The 15,777-nt window shown below is 40.9% G+C and overlaps 1 protein-coding gene across 2 annotated transcripts in view; it reads right to left on the bottom strand.

Annotated features, from left to right (window-relative positions):
- TAF1B (TATA-box binding protein associated factor, RNA polymerase I subunit B) overlaps positions 1-15,777 on the bottom strand; it is a 48,499-nt gene that overhangs the window by 21,493 nt on the left and 11,229 nt on the right. For both annotated transcript variants that reach the window (XM_068678570.1, XM_068678569.1), the window contains exon 8: positions 12,032-12,131. In XM_068678570.1, the coding sequence (XP_068534671.1) occupies positions 12,032-12,131 (100 nt within the window). The remainder of the gene's footprint in view (positions 1-12,031; positions 12,132-15,777) is intronic.

Below are 15,777 nucleotides of genomic sequence, written 5' to 3'. Positions count from 1 at the left end.
AGTAATTCCTAAATTCTGTACGTTTAGCCTTAAAACCTTGGTCACACTTGGGTGCTGGGACAGGCTCCCCAGGGCAGTGGGCATGGCTCCAAGAAGCGTTTGAACAGCTCTCTCAGATGCATGGTCTGATTTTGGGGTGGTCCTGCGTGGAGCCAGGGGTTGGACTTGATGATCCTTGTGGGACCCTTCCACCGCAGGATCTTCTATGAACTCTAAGATATATTAATACTGTCGTCTTTTTATATTCACAAATCACCTCTACTTGTATTTAGGGCCAAAAAGAAAAGAACCAAAGGCTGTTTAGAAGCATCACTTTACCAAAGTGAAAAAAGCTTGGGGGACTGTCAATCCTACTCATCAATAAGAAAACTTATATTCCAGGCATTGTATTTAAACAAGCAACTCCTTTAGTTACTCCACCAAAATGTCATCACAAAGTAACTGCATGCAAAAGCTTGTTTCAAAAAGCAAAGCTTTTGCTCGAGAAAACTGTAAAGTTTGCACTGCTTGGGGTTCTTTGCCATAAGTTAGCCATATCCCTTTTAAAAAAGGATTTTGTGTACTTTTACCATTTAATCATTTCTCAATGTACTTCTAGTTAAACCAACCCCAGACTCCTCAATCTGAAACTTTAAGGACCGACATTAAATTCACCCAACTTAAAGGCTTGAGCTATGACTTAGAAGAAAGGTTGCTGAAATACCCAGTTAATGAAAAATGAAGTTTTGCCATCTTAAGAAGGTCTCTCCAGAACACAAAACCCACAAACTGAAACCCTAACTGAAATCCCAGAACAACAACAACATCTCATCAAGCAAAAAAGATCTATTCAGCCTTGCATCCAGCAGCAAGCAGGAGAGATGAGTAGGGAGGAATTTAGGAACGAAGCAAGCCACAGTGACACTTTCCCAAATATTTGTCCAGCTTCACAGAGCTTGTGGCTGAGCCAGCAGTGAGATCTCTGCACTTATTAGCCCCACATGCCTTTTCTGTGTGTGTGGCCCCTGTCCAGCCATTACCTGCCCCCTTTAACACCAACCGATGGCAAGCAGTCCCTCCAATTGCCCAGGGGACACACGAAGCATTTCCTGCTGTCAGATTCCGAACCGACAGGCCAGCAAGCTCCATCTGACACCTCCCAATTCTTGTATTGGAAGAGACATCGAACATTTGCCTCCTAAACAAAGTAAACTATCATCACAGCTTCCTCTTAGTCAACTCTTCTTTAGCTCGAAAGATAAATAGATATGTTTAATTGTTTCTTGTAGGAAACCTGTCCAGATATTTGATTGTCCTTGTCACTCTGCATACCTTTTAGAGAGGGCAAGCAAACAAACAAAAGAAAACAAACAACACAACCAGAATTCCATAGATTTGTTAAATATGGATGCCTGATGGATTTATACATCAACGAAGTGCTGTTCTCCATTCCTTTTTGGAAATCAGGAGCTGTTCGAAAATAATTCTACTATAGCTGCAATAGCTGCATGTTTGAAACAGGATCAGGAAGGGATTATAGTAACCTGCATGAATAACATCATGCAGATATTTAAATTAAGGTTGGTACATGAATGTAGCAGCATTGATAATACCAGCTTTCAGAGAACATGACAAATTTTCTACTTTAAAAAAATATCACCTCCTATTTAACAAACATGGGTAGCATGGGCTTATCTGTTGATTGAGTTACACTTTGTGGGTGTACTCAGACACAAAGACGACACTGGTGGAAAAAAAGTATATCTGTGTATTTTAATAGCAGCTCATGGGTCACTGAATTACAATCTTTTTAAAATAATACTAAATAATACTAAAAACTAAAGTGTAGTGCTCACATACTGTAATGCTTACCCACGGTAACAATGCCATACACAAATACAAAGCCTGCATTGTATCAGCCTTTCATGATCTTCTCCTTCCCACTCAATGTCTTTACTTACTACTCTTTTCCAAATAGAAAATATTTTTAGTCATCAGCTGGACAGGATGAAAATCGGAGAAATTGAAAGCCGTATTTTCTCCATCTATATTCTCAAAACTGGAACTGAGAGGTTCTGTGTTTCAGTAGATGAAGAAGAGAGCAAGTTTCTTGCAAGAAATCTGGTCAAGAAGGTAACATTTTTTCAAGACATTCAAAGGTGTTTATAACAGAGTGTTAAGAATTTTATCGAGAAGATAAAGAGAACAAAAGTGAAAAACAAGAAGGAATAGAAGGATGAAGACGAAGGATCCTGCATGCATGCTTTTGCTTATATCTGGATTTTTTATTTAGAGTTATCATTCTTTAAAAATTACTTCTGCAGGTGTAGGTAGTGTCTCTGTGCACCAATGACAGGCAATTTACTTCTTCTACATGGTCTACTCACAAACAATGGTCAGCAGATCATTTTATTTTAAAAACCACCCTCAAAATAAAAATTAATTTAAACTTACCAGCATGATCATTTAATAAATTAATTTCAGAATGGCAATGTCAATTTAGGGAATGAATGCATGCCTGTCACCAAATCAAATTAGCAATACCAAAGCCATGGTAGAAATCCTTTCTTTGCAAGAACTTCAGTAGGGTGACCTCATGCAGCGCTCAGAATACAGAGGAATTTCACTCCTCCTTAGACGGTGGGACAAAAAAACATAAAGCCCTAAAACAGTGATTCACTTCTTCTGCCCCTCCTAGAAGAGTACTATAATTAGGAGACTAAATCCACACCCACAACTAAAGAAACACGAGCACTTAAGAAACACTGTCAAGTTTATAAACTTCTATTAACATACCCAAACTCTGTAATGAAGCGAATGCTAATCCTTCTGCTTTTAAGATGATGAAATTGCAGATCCAGAAATAGCATCTTTGATATAAAACAATCCCAAAGCATGAAATACCATTTGCTGTAGGAAAGCACTCGGCCATATTGCATCCATCCAGCTTAGGGTAGAAACCAATGAACAATACAAGCAGACCTAAAGGAGGAATTAGCCTGAAGAGCAGGATGAATACCCAGAGTTTTAGTACCACGAAAAACAATTGCCATGAGATTTCTAAGGATCTCCAGTGGCCAATATTATGACTCCATGTATTCATATAAGCTCACGCCACCGCTATAGAGTTCACCCAGAATATCTAGCCCCTGGCTCTAAGCACCGAGACGGGCAGGTCCGAGCAGCCAGTCCCCAACAGCGGCCTCGCAGACATCGGGCTGTGCCCCGTGCACCCTGGGGCTTGAGCACAGCCCGCTCTCCTTCCTGCCCAGCAATACTGCTCATCCCTTCTGTGAGGTGGGAAGGTGAGTGTTTGCTTCCTGTATTCAAAAGGACAATGAAAAATAATGTAAGTTTTGTTCTTGGTGTAAGTTTGAAGACCTACATACGTGAACAAGAGCAGCATGTGAGATCCAGGAGCTTGCCCAGCCCTGAAGGAGAAGAGCTGAGTGAAGGCAAGGAGAGAGGCATCAATACTCTAGGAACAGTCCCTCTTCTCAACTCTGTGCCATCTGCTCAAGTATCTGGGTCCTATCTGTCTGGGTTCATGCATTTCAAACCCAGTAACATATTTTATCAATGGGACATGGCCCCAGTTGCATAAAGGAAAACAGAAGAAACCCAAAAGTACCTAACAAGAAAATGCAAACAACCGCTTCCATCATTAGCCAAGCAATGTACTTGATACTTAAGTAATAAATATTATCTGTGTGTTATTCAGAACTGCAAAATCACATGCTTTAGAACAAGCTGGCAGAGATGATTAGAAATGGCTGAGGACTGAATGCCAAATTACCTCCAAAATTGAGCCATTAGGCTTGAAACCTGAAGACTACAGCCAAGTCCTGGTTTTGGTTGTATACAACAGGTAATCTTCGAAAGATTGAGCAATCTTCTTTCCTTTATCCATGAGAAATCCTCCGATGCTACATTTTCCTCCAGGCTACCTGACAATTCTTCTGCCCCCAACATTCACAAGGAAATCAAAATCAGGAGGCGTTTTAGACTTCTGAAACTTGCCAGTTAAATTTACAAAACAAAATTGCTTTTACTATGCTTGAACAACGCCGGGTTGATTCAAATACATTTTTGTGGCACGTCCCCATTTAATTTAAACCAGTCCTTACTAAGCAACTAAGCTGTTAGATGGTGACAAGGCAAAAAATGTTTATGGTTCACAAGCATTAATAACTGTACTCCAACTGTAACTGCCTATAACCACAAGAATTAGGAACGGGGGCAAAATCTGAGGTTCAACCACCTTTGGTTTAACATCTGCTGCCGTGGTAAAGCTCAGCAACATTTAACCACGCTGTAACACAAAAGATTACTGCTATGGGACCACTGTGAAGCTGGAAGAGAAGGGGGTATACATCCTGCTGCCTTGGGTGGCAGCAGGATATAAATCCTAAATTTAAACCTTGTTCTCAAGTATGGTAGATACAAAAAAATCCCTGGCAGCCAGACATAAAAGCAGGTACTTTAGACCTCTCAAAATAGCATCTTGGCCAGTAATACTCCTAGACAGTTCCTGCTTTTTACTTTAGGATAACAGAATAAAGGGAGACCACAACCACAGGACCACAGCTGGGCAGAACTGACTGCACAGTACTTGGGGACAGTCTCCTGGATAAAAGAGGCAAGGAACGGCTCCGTAGCTGCTCTGCAATGAAACAAAAAGGGAAAGGCAGCTAAGCAGCAAGGAAAGTGCACAACAACAACAAAAGGACCTTTAATTGCAACGCCACAGGTAAGTCGTGAAACAAATAGGAAGAAAAAAGCACGCTTGTTCTGTAACTGGAAGAAGAACACGAATCCATCTCGTTCAAACGATATGTAAGGAAGAGAAAATTTATGTCTGCTAAAAAGTACAGCAGTATCTGATAAAATTAAGGGCTTTTCAAAGGATAGGATCAGAAAATTTACACACCAGAAGCTTCAAGGAAATAACTAAGGCGCTCTCTGAAACACAAATGCTGTTTTTTAAATAATCCTAAGAAATTCTGAAGATCAAAGGGCTCTCAGCATTAGTATTTAAAAAAAATGTAAAAGGGGAGATTCAGGAACTCTAGAATTATTAGCTTGGCATGGATCCTGAAGAAAATAGTGCAATGACAATGGGAAAGATGGAAGCTAAAAATATCTTGTCAGTCAAGCAACCTTTGTAAGGTCATAAGAGGAGAGAGACGATTGACGCTTCAGCTTCAATCCAAAGGATTGAAGCTGCTGATGCGAAAAGACATTTTTATTCTTTATGGAAGAATTCATAGATATAAGGAGGCCAAAATCAAACACCACCACCACCACAAACAAACGAAAAAAACACATTCACACACAAGACCTCAGTGGAGGACTCATTATGGCACTCGAAACTCAAAAATAGCAGATCCACTGGAAAACAAAGCGTGCAGAACTAGTGAGCAACACAGAGCTATCCTTAATAACAGAAAATCTTGGCAAATTAATCTCAGAAATCTTTGAAATCCTCAGGAGAAATGAGATTTGACTGAAGCTGACATTGGAAGATGGGAGGCAGAAGGATTAGTATGGATGCTAAAGTGCTGCTAAGAGTAAAATTATGGTGGAAAAAGATAAAGAGAAGAACAAAAAGAAAATATAAACTGTAGAATACTGTAAAAGAAGAAAAAGAATTAAGAGTTTTTAGACAGTACAGAGAAGAGACCATCTGCCCATGTTTAAAGCAAGCCTTTCACTCCTAAATAAAAGAGGAAGAATGTAATAACCAGCACCAGAGAGGGGGTGTGTGCATGTATGAGTGCAAGGTATATACTCCTTCAACTCCAAAAAAATAAAAATTAAAAAATCCAAAGTATCATACAGAATAAAGCGCTCTGCACTAAAGCAGCATGTTTTGGGAAGAGCTTAAGAGTTTTCCAACCCACTTGAGAATACACTGTGGTACCCACTCGAACACCCAGAACTGGTTACCTTAAGGAAAAGGCAGGCCCTGGATGAATTACCCCTTTTCTTAGGGCACCAAATATATGTATTGCTTTTCAAGCTCTTCCTTTTCCTATCAAAGCCAGCATCAGATCACAATGGAGTATGAATTAAAATTTTTATTGAACTGAACACAATGGAGAACTGCCCAGAATTACCAGTCTAATGACACAGACACAAACAGACAGCATTTAATGCTGAATGATGAGCTGTTAACCACGAAAGAAAGAAGATAGCAGGGAGAAGAAAGAGGCAACAAAAGGCCTTTCAGTGAAGCTGGCAAATAAGAAAGGAAAAATGAAAGATGAAACTATACAAATATAGAAAAACACTGTACAAATGAAGAAAAACACTTACTAGAACAAAATATATTTAAAAAAAAAAGGGGGAAAAAAACTGGTATGGGCAGAGCAAGTCATAGCAATGCAGTGTAATATAGGAAGAAATGGTAAAGGTGGGAGAAAATCCCATGAGTTTTGTGATGATTCTCCCCCTGTCCACTGCTATTTTCTGAAAAACACGGTGTATTGCTGCCGCTTTTCCAGGATGCATTCACAAATTTTGCATAGGCAAAGGGAAGGAAGATGCTAACATCCCTCTCACCTAGGAGTTTAAAAAGAATTTCTGTATAATGGAGACCTGAATAATAACAGTAAGAATTATTTATGGATTGAAATAAGGGATGGGAATAGAAAGATATTTGCTCTCTGTATTTCACCTAAATAGTGCCCCTGTTAATAAAGCTAAGTCAGCAGTAGGATGGGTAAAGTATAATAATGCATACCCAGCTTAATTTTTGGTTGTCTTAGTATTTATGTTTATGTGTTACAAGGTCAAAACTGCCTAAATAAATTTATTATAACAGTCAACAATACTCAGAGGATCATTAAAAAAAGAAAAAGGAAGACATAAGAACAAAATTAAATCCTAAATCAAAAAAGGAACTAATTTAAGAGGTTCCTAGACTACAAGGTGTACCAACACCAGTCTCAGGGGCCGGGAAGAGAAGGGCTCTTCGAGGGAAGCCGCTTCATCACCAGACTCCAGGGCAGAACTGGTAGAAAGAGGAATGAGGTAGCCACCTATTCCTTCTACCTTCAAGGGCAGGTTGGTGGGCAGCTCTGAGCACAACTCAACAAGCACCCACTGAGCTCAATTTTCTCCATGCACCCCACCCCTCAGAAAGAAAAAAAGAGTATTTCTCACTAGGGTTAGGAAGAAAGGAGTTATTTTAGTGGTGGCGGAGAGGCTGAAGGCAGGGAACCTCACTGAGGTCACGCGTCTGGCCCCTCGCCAAGTCCAGCCACTTGCGCATCCACGGCGAAGCCCATTCCAGGAGCTCTTCGGGACAACAGGATCTGAAAGATATTTATGAGGCTACACCTATCCTGTTCCACACAGCACATACTGCAAAATGACGTGTTTGTTATCTCCAATACTTTGGTAAATCGAGTTGCCCAACAGCCATGGGAGTGACCTGCTTACCCGTAGGTTTGCGAGTGCGTCAAGAACACGAGAATCAAAACCAAAAAGTATTTCTGGGCGCACGCACGAGATCTGCGAGGCGTTAAGGGTAAAAGACGCCAAAGACTCATGCTTTTCTACAAATGAAAGCTACAGGTAGACTTGAGACAGCAAAGCAGAAGCAGCTTTAAGGCACGAACAAAGGGATTACACAGCAGTTGATACAGTACGCAGACCCTGAGTCAGAAATGTAAGGGAAAACAGACCTCCGGCAAGGGCAAGCTGTTGCTAGCTCAAGAGAAAACAGATGCTTGTGATCAGTTTTATACGAGAGAACAGATTAAAGTCCTAAAAGCAAAACAGAGGGGGTGTATCTTCGAGACGTATCCCTACTCCAAGTAGAAATGGAAGAAGGAATGCGTGCGGAGATGCACTGGAGGAGAGATCCTATCAATAACAACCTGAAATCCAATTAGCCCTACACCTTCATACCTACTGCTGCTAATTTACAAACCAGCTGGAAGTCTTACACTAGCAGGCTTTTAAACAAGCAGATATTCTCTGCAATACGAAGGAAACAAAGATGGTATCTACCTAAAAGAGAAAAGATGACTGCTCATTGCCGTGTGTTAATTATTGGCATATGCCTTAAGATCAGCAGCGATTTAGTGTAGTGAAACAAATTGCAAAGGAAGAAAAAACCTTGATCTGCATAGAGAAACCAACAAAACCCACAAGTATTGTATTCTTTCTTGATGCATAAGACAGTTTTTATCACAGGGATAAGCACACATGGACTCTGCTTTACCAAAATGCAGTTTTGCAGCATAAGATAGATATTAGCTTCCCTTTTATTGTTTTGGGAACTCAGAATTTGTCAATTAGGAGCTGAGCAGGAGCTTCCTGCTGCTGCTGCTCTTCGCTCCATGAACCCTCCGATTGTACATTTAGGCAAAACCCATTTATCAGATGCTACCTCCTACCATACAGCTGATTTTAATAGAGGAATAGGATGTCTAACCAAGTGGAGGTGTACAAAGGCGAGCATTGGAAAGATGCACGTATTCGGAATATGGATAAACAACTAATTTCCCAATTAACACAAAGCTCTTCAATAAAGTACTGTTATCGTTTATAAAATACTTGTGAGTAGGTACTCACCTCCAGCTAGACCTAGACCTGGCACATTTATCTAACAGTTATGCAGCACAATGAATGATACGGAGATACGGAGAGGCAGAGGCTCCTTTTCTCTCTTTTTTCTTTTTGTTTTAAATGAGGCAATTACACCCAGAGCTCTGCACACAGGGTTACCAAAACCAGTAACCCTTGTAGCAGGTATTTTAAATAAAGCTCAGTTTGGGCAGAATGACAAATTATGCCCTCCTTATTAGCTGTCCCATTACTAGCTCACGAAGGACTTTCCTGCCACCCCAAGGCACACTGCACCACCAGATCCACGGCGTGCTGGAGGTTAGTGGGGACCTGTGGAGATGGTCGAGTCCCACGCCACTGCTCAAGGCAAGGCCGACTACAGCAGCTTGCTCAGGACCGTGTCCAGTCAGGCTTTGAGCATCTCCAAAGATTCAGGCTCCACAATGGTTTTGAGCAGCCTGGTCATGTTCAGTCACCCTTCCACATAAAAAAATAAATCTTATGTTTAAATGGAAGCTCCTGTATTTCAAACAATGCCCATGGAGTCTTGTACTTTCACTGGGCACCAGAGAGAAGAGTCTGAGTCCATCCCACTCCTTCCAATCAGGTTTTACACACTCAGCTCCACACCCCTGAGCCTCTTCTTCTCAGGGATAAAAATCCCAACTCCCTCAACTTCTCCTTGTATGACGGATGCTGCAGCTTTTGATCTTCTCCAACTGCTAGATTGAAAGCAGGACAGCAGAAAATCAGCAGTGATAGACTCCGTGCCTGTATTACACACAGCAATGAAATCCATCTGCTGGAAAGCCTGAGACTCGTCACGTTCCATGCATACAAAATGATAATAATACTGAATGAGCTAAGGTTAAAAAAATGTTTTGTGTACATACACACACCACTACACAGATAGAAAGTAGATGTGACTCACCTCGTAGCATTTGTTGCATTTATTTTTTTCTATAGCTACAATAACTTCAACCTTGTACAAGTCCAGTGTATTTTGGGTATCTGGGGAATTGTTTCTCAAAAAAGATTTTTAAGCCACCGAGAGTGTCTATATGTGAGGTGAGCCTTATCGAGTTCAGATTCATCTGCACTTAACTGATAAAATAATACTTAGTATGACTTTCTTCTTGATTCAAATTTGTGTTGCAGCAGGTTAGCACAGGACACAAACGCAGTAAAAATTGGTTAAAAGAGAATAAAAGCACATCATGAAGAGTCTTGTCAGATGTCTAGATTTTTTTTAAATGTCTGCAGTTTACATTCGCCAGACTTGAAGCAAAACAAATAATGACATTAAAGCACCTTGACTTGCCTGGTTAGTGATGATCACAATCTGATAAAAAGTTTTTTTGAAGATAATTGCCTGTAGAATATTATATACAGAACACCAAGGAGAAAAGAATGCAGGCTGTGTTTGCAGAAGGGAGCATTACACAATCCGACTTACAGCTCCGGGACAATCACCTTGTCTCTTGAATGTCTCAAAGCCCTGATGTCAAAACTGGATGCAGTAAGCTACCGGTGATCTCAGTGCTGCAACGAGCAGCAGGATCAGCTCTGGAACGTGAGATGTAGGGAGCAGATTGAAGGTTGTTGGTTTTGTTTGGTTTGTTACTGTGGGCTTTGTTTGTTTTTGCAATCCTTTGCTCAGTGATATAGGCAAAAATGTTAAAACCAAACAAAGCCGTGGATGCGTTACTAAAGGAGCAGTTCAGGCAGAGTAGGGAGCAGATATTCCTAGAAAGAGAAATCCACTGCAACATTACAGCAGCTGGAAAACCAACTGTACGATATCAAGCTTAGAGAATTTATGCCTCTTAATGAAAACAAAGGTAAGAGATGATTAGTATGCATTTCCACTCAGACTTTGGTCAGGGGCAGGGGAGAAAGCAAGTATCAGGATCAGAGGAAAGCATGATTTTCTGTCACACACAGGCCACCAATTCAGCTTTTAAATCAGATGCAATCTTCTGCAAGCTAAAATAGCACATCACACTAGATAACATCACTCATGATGAATCTTTAAGTCAAAAATCAAATGAAGATAACTTTTTTTTTTCCCAGTTTGTGAAAAAATTGAAGTATTTATATGCTATGCATATGTTTCAGACAGAGAGTGAAGTGGCTATAGTCCCTCTTTCATATAAGAGGGGAAATGAAATTAAATTGACCAGCTTGTGGGTCTCCAGTTGTGACATCCAGCTCCATGCCAAGCCATTATACAACCCAGAGGTGGAGGTGCACTATGGAGGGACAGCAGAATAATGCAAACCTACAGCTCTGGGGGAAAGCAAGCTAACAGGGACTGATGAAATCAGCTTCAGGACTGGCATCAGATACTACAGGCCAGAAACAGCTCCATCCCAAAAATACACAGTACATCTTCAAAGGTCATCTTCTCTCTGCACATCAGATCTTCCACTCTGAGACACAGTACAAGTTCTAGGGTCACAATTTGTATGAACATTTTACCTGTATTTTGTAGGATTGGGATTTTTGTTTGTACTTTGGCCTGACTAAATAAAAAAACGGAGTTTTATGTAACTGCTTTGAGAGGTTATACAACATCTCTACAGAACGGAGACAAAGAAAGACAGAGAGACTGAGAATTACGGGTTAAAAAAAGTTTACAACCAGAATTTGTAAATTTACAACCTGATGAATCTTTTCTATTATGGAAAGGTCTAAGAGAAAGATTTTACAGATTAGCTTCTGAACAACTCGTGACCCATTGAATAAAGCTACATGCTGGAGAACAGTAACATTACTTGCAACAGCATCACTGAGGACCTTGGCTGCACACACCTTCCAGCAGATGAAAACCCACCTTTTCCTGTCAGCAGAATTGCTGCTTTCTGTGTTTGAAAGCTAATGTATAATTTGCACACCTCAACAATCCGTAATTAACTTTTTTTTTTTTTTCCTGGAACACAAACACCAGTGGGCAACCATCAGCAGAATACGCAGTAATCCTAAATAAGGGACAATTTACATTTTACTCAAACTGTCTCTTGCCTTGCAGCCTCCAGAAGGCCAGTAATCCCCTCATGCAGATTTTAGGTTTCATCTATTTCAACCAGTACACCAAGACACAGAACACAAGATGGTATCCAAACAACACTGAGCAAAAGTAATTCTTGTGCTTTTACACAAAAAAGTTTAAGAGACACGATTATATTGCCCTTAGACATGAAGCCAAGTCCTCTTTCTGAATACCTTTTTCTCCACAAGTACTTACTGATTTTGTTTTAACTTAGGTAATCAGCCTAATAAGGCTGGTTAAAGCTTAAAGCACTCAGAGTCACTGATTGCAATGGTTTCTGCAGTCTCCAATTAAAATGTGAAACATGAACTCTACAATGTAAGAATAAATTTCATCAATTTATTAGTACATTTACCCAAAAAAGCCACAAAAAATAACTTTTTTTTTTTTTTTAATCTATAATTTTAAGGAAAAAATTACCTCGACACAAAAGATCCTAAGATCAAGGCCATATAATTTCATCTTCTCTGGAAAATCCTGATAAACGTTCAAATACGGAATGTGACCTTCAACAACAAACCTGCATAAAAAAAAGAAGACCAAATTAAAATAATATTTACTATGACAAAAGCACGTTTATTCTAAAATTAATCCACAAATCAATATCTGATTTGCAATAACATCAGCTTTATGCTGCCTAAGAAATTCTGTCTGAAGTCCTACACCCCTACATACTCCAAAAAACCAGTTCAAATATTTAACAGGCCTTTAGGTTCAAGCTCAGGTATGACTGACAAACGACACTGTTATGGCAATGAGCTTACAATCAACATGCCTGCATACAGTTTGTTCTGCACATTCTTCAGCTACTGCATTTTTGAAACTGCCTTAAGCCTCTTTGAGTGGCATGGAAGCTTTCTTTCAAAATGTGAAGGCTTTAAGTAAATTTTCCAAATTGGAGATGAAACACTTTCTGCTGCAGGAGGTTAAAGTGCAAAATATGGTAAGAGGGATGTCACAGAATTATGCAGGTGTACACAGAAGTGCAACTCAGTTAATTACTTTCTGTAGTCTGACTAAAAAAAATATTATTTTAGTAGGAATAGAAGTGATATTGTACACTCACAAAATACAAAATCATTTATTTTGAATTTGGACTGAAGTAATTCCTCTTTCTTTAAAAGCTGGCTTTGGTAAATGGTTTACAACAATATTTTGGATTTTTTTTTTTCTTATTTTTTACTTAATTATTTAATAGATCTGATGGGATTTAACAACAGCTACCAGTAAAAAGCCACCACCACAAACCCCTGCTCTTATCCAACATCTTAGTGGGCTTTTACAGCAGACAAGGCAAACACCAAAGACGCATGGATCTTTGCAGGGGAACAGGCACTATTCTCGTGCCAGACTGATGCCTGTTAGTGGTCTCCCACAGGACTGAGTTAGAGCTGCCTTCCTGGCTCTTCCTCTCCAGCACAATTTTGTTCAAGTCGTAATTTAAACTGGAATGAGTTAACACCAAGCAGACCAGACCCTGTTCTTTAAATAATATTAGAGATTTGGAAACAATTTTCTCTCCTGCCTGCTGTGCCTTCTGCACAACATCCCTCTCTCTGATCTTGCGAGGCAGACCAGCTATGTCTTGGCCTACAAACTCTGCAAACCCCTCGTGGGATCCTCTGTGCTTGCCAAGCTGGGCTTTGCTCCTTCTCCCAGCACGGGGCTGTCCCTAAAGGCTTCCAGCCCTAGTCAGACCCAGCCCCCGGGCAGACAGACCAGCTTCTGCAGAGCACAGCAATCTCTGGCTGCCAAACAAAATGCGTCTGAAGAGGAAAAGCACAACAACAACAAACAAGGACGAGGCAGAGCAATGTCTTCGCTGATGATTCAGCCCTCTCCTCAGCCTGTTGCAGCGCACGGACTCACTGTTCCTCTTCCAGCACTGCATCTCCACCACCACTCGCTGCATATCACGGGGTACGTGCATGGAAGCTGACTACAATTTTATATAAAGGCCAGTTACTGTGGGAAAAGGTTATGGTTAAACCCTTTTTAAAAATATTTCTAACTGACTACTCTATTTAACTAGAAAAATGAATTTAAAGCGATATTAAAATGAAAAGTGCCTCTCAATCAAACCTGTTTCTCAGTTAGAGTAAACCCAGCATTTATAAGGAGTCCTGAAAAGTTACAGCAATCTGAACAACCACACTACCTAATACTTTTTATTTCAAAGCTCTGCATATTGGTCTCTTAAATGAGGTAAGGGTCATAGCACAGGATCCTTCCTATATCAAATTTTGAGATGTACATGTTGCTATTTTTTATTTTTATTTTTGGCAGAAACAACCTGTGCAAGTAGCATTGCTGCAGCCCGAATGGAAACGTGCACTGCTCCGCATGTTTGCTGGGTTAGCATCAAACCCAGCATCTGCTGCTCATCCTCACCACCCTGCCTGATCTGATGAGCAGCCTGCAGGACAGCTCCTTGCTCACTTTAGGTCAGCAGCAATGAGTTGAAGCACTGAAATCTGAGGGATGGCTTCACAGAATGGACTGAGACAACCCACAAGCTCAGTGTAACCATCCGTAATTCCCTCCTCCTGTTGCTTATCTTCCTCTTCCACAAATTTAACTCACAACAGCAGGCAAAACCCATTGCCCTACTGCAAGAAAAAGAGAAGCTGGGTGTGTGCTTCCTGTCTTCTAACAAACTAAAGCTCATGGGTGGCTTCAAAAAGTGTCAGAACTGGCAGGAGGAAGGGGAGACATCACAAAGCAGGAGCAGAGAGGGGAAGCGAGACCTTCCCCTTTCAGCAAAAGCATCCCATTACTGCCTCAGCTGAACATAAGCTTTGATGCACCCTTGGTAAGGAGCAATCACACACACAATCAGCTGCCAGATCTGAGGAGGTAGCACCAAGAAATTGAGAGCGGTGGCCTCCTGAGCCAGCACAGCAGCAGCTGGAAGAGGACAAACAATCAGGGCCGTAGGGTGTGGTGCAGTTATGATTGCAGGTGAGCCACCCTGACAGCTTGCTGCCTCCAAAATGGGAAATCCCACCCTCCCTTCTGTCCTCCGCATCACACTCCAGTCTCCTCCCTGCTGACAAAAGCACTTGTGGGACATCTCAGACAGGGGATTAGGTTGAAAACTGGGCTTTTGTCTTCCAGGGTTTGACTGCAACCAGATAGATCTCCAGACTCAGCTGCCACGAGGGGGAAAGGGACAGATGTGCAGCAAGTTACACTGCACTGAAATGTCCAGTGAAACCTTCTCATGCAAAACCAGAAATCATTTTCCTGATCTCTTTGCAACTAATACACCACAAGGGGGGTGAGTGCTGGCACCCAGGGCAAGAGAAAAGGCAGCAATATAAATGCAGAAGCACATCCTTACTCCGCAATGGACGAAAGATGTCTACAAACACGGTGGGGTATTTTCGTTTCTTTGTTTAAAAATTTAATCATAGAATCATTTAGGTCGGAAAAGACCTCTAAGATCATCTGGTCCAAATTTAACTTATCACGTCAAAGCACTGCAACTGTGTAAAAAAAAACAATGACATCTTTCCTGAACCTGCCTGAAATGACTGTCCCTACACACAAAAAAAAAAAAGCGCTCTTTTCTCAGGTGAAGAGTTGCTTTTATGTTCTAAAAATACCTGAAACGGCATAAATACACTGTTATGAATACAATGTACTGATGATTCAGGCTGTTAAAACTTACTCCCGAAGCCCAGATCTGGAACAGCACTTGAGAACAGTTTCTCCTGCCTGCTCTTCCTCCAAACCCTTCATTTCACAGCGGGGCGATCCCAACACTCGCAGGACTATGTTGTATCAGCAAAGTGCTTGAAAACTTGAATGGCACACACACAGGAGGCAGTCCCTGCTCTCGTAATTACAGCAGCAGCAGCATGCATTAGTCAGGCCTAAGTGTGAAAAAAATCCTCCATCCTCTGCATACTACGAGGAAATGATGCATCTGCTAAAGCCACACAGCAATGCCACAAACTGATTACAAGTTCAGTCTTGCCAGCGTAGCTGGGTATAACCTCATTTGAAAGGCATTAGTTCTCAGCCTCACCGAGTCCAGCATCCTGATTTCTTTTTTTTTCCTGCAGACCCAAAATTTTACTAATTATTCAGATAAATAAAATACCACACATCGAGCACTGTGAGATTATTCGCAATGGAAAAGGATTTAATTTGTTACAGAC

This window comes from Anas acuta, chromosome 3 (genome assembly GCF_963932015.1).
Source record: "Anas acuta chromosome 3, bAnaAcu1.1, whole genome shotgun sequence".
Taxonomy (NCBI): domain Eukaryota; kingdom Metazoa; phylum Chordata; class Aves; order Anseriformes; family Anatidae; genus Anas; species Anas acuta.
Note: the sequence above shows the minus strand (reverse complement) of the source record. Positions and strands in the feature narration are given on the sequence as shown.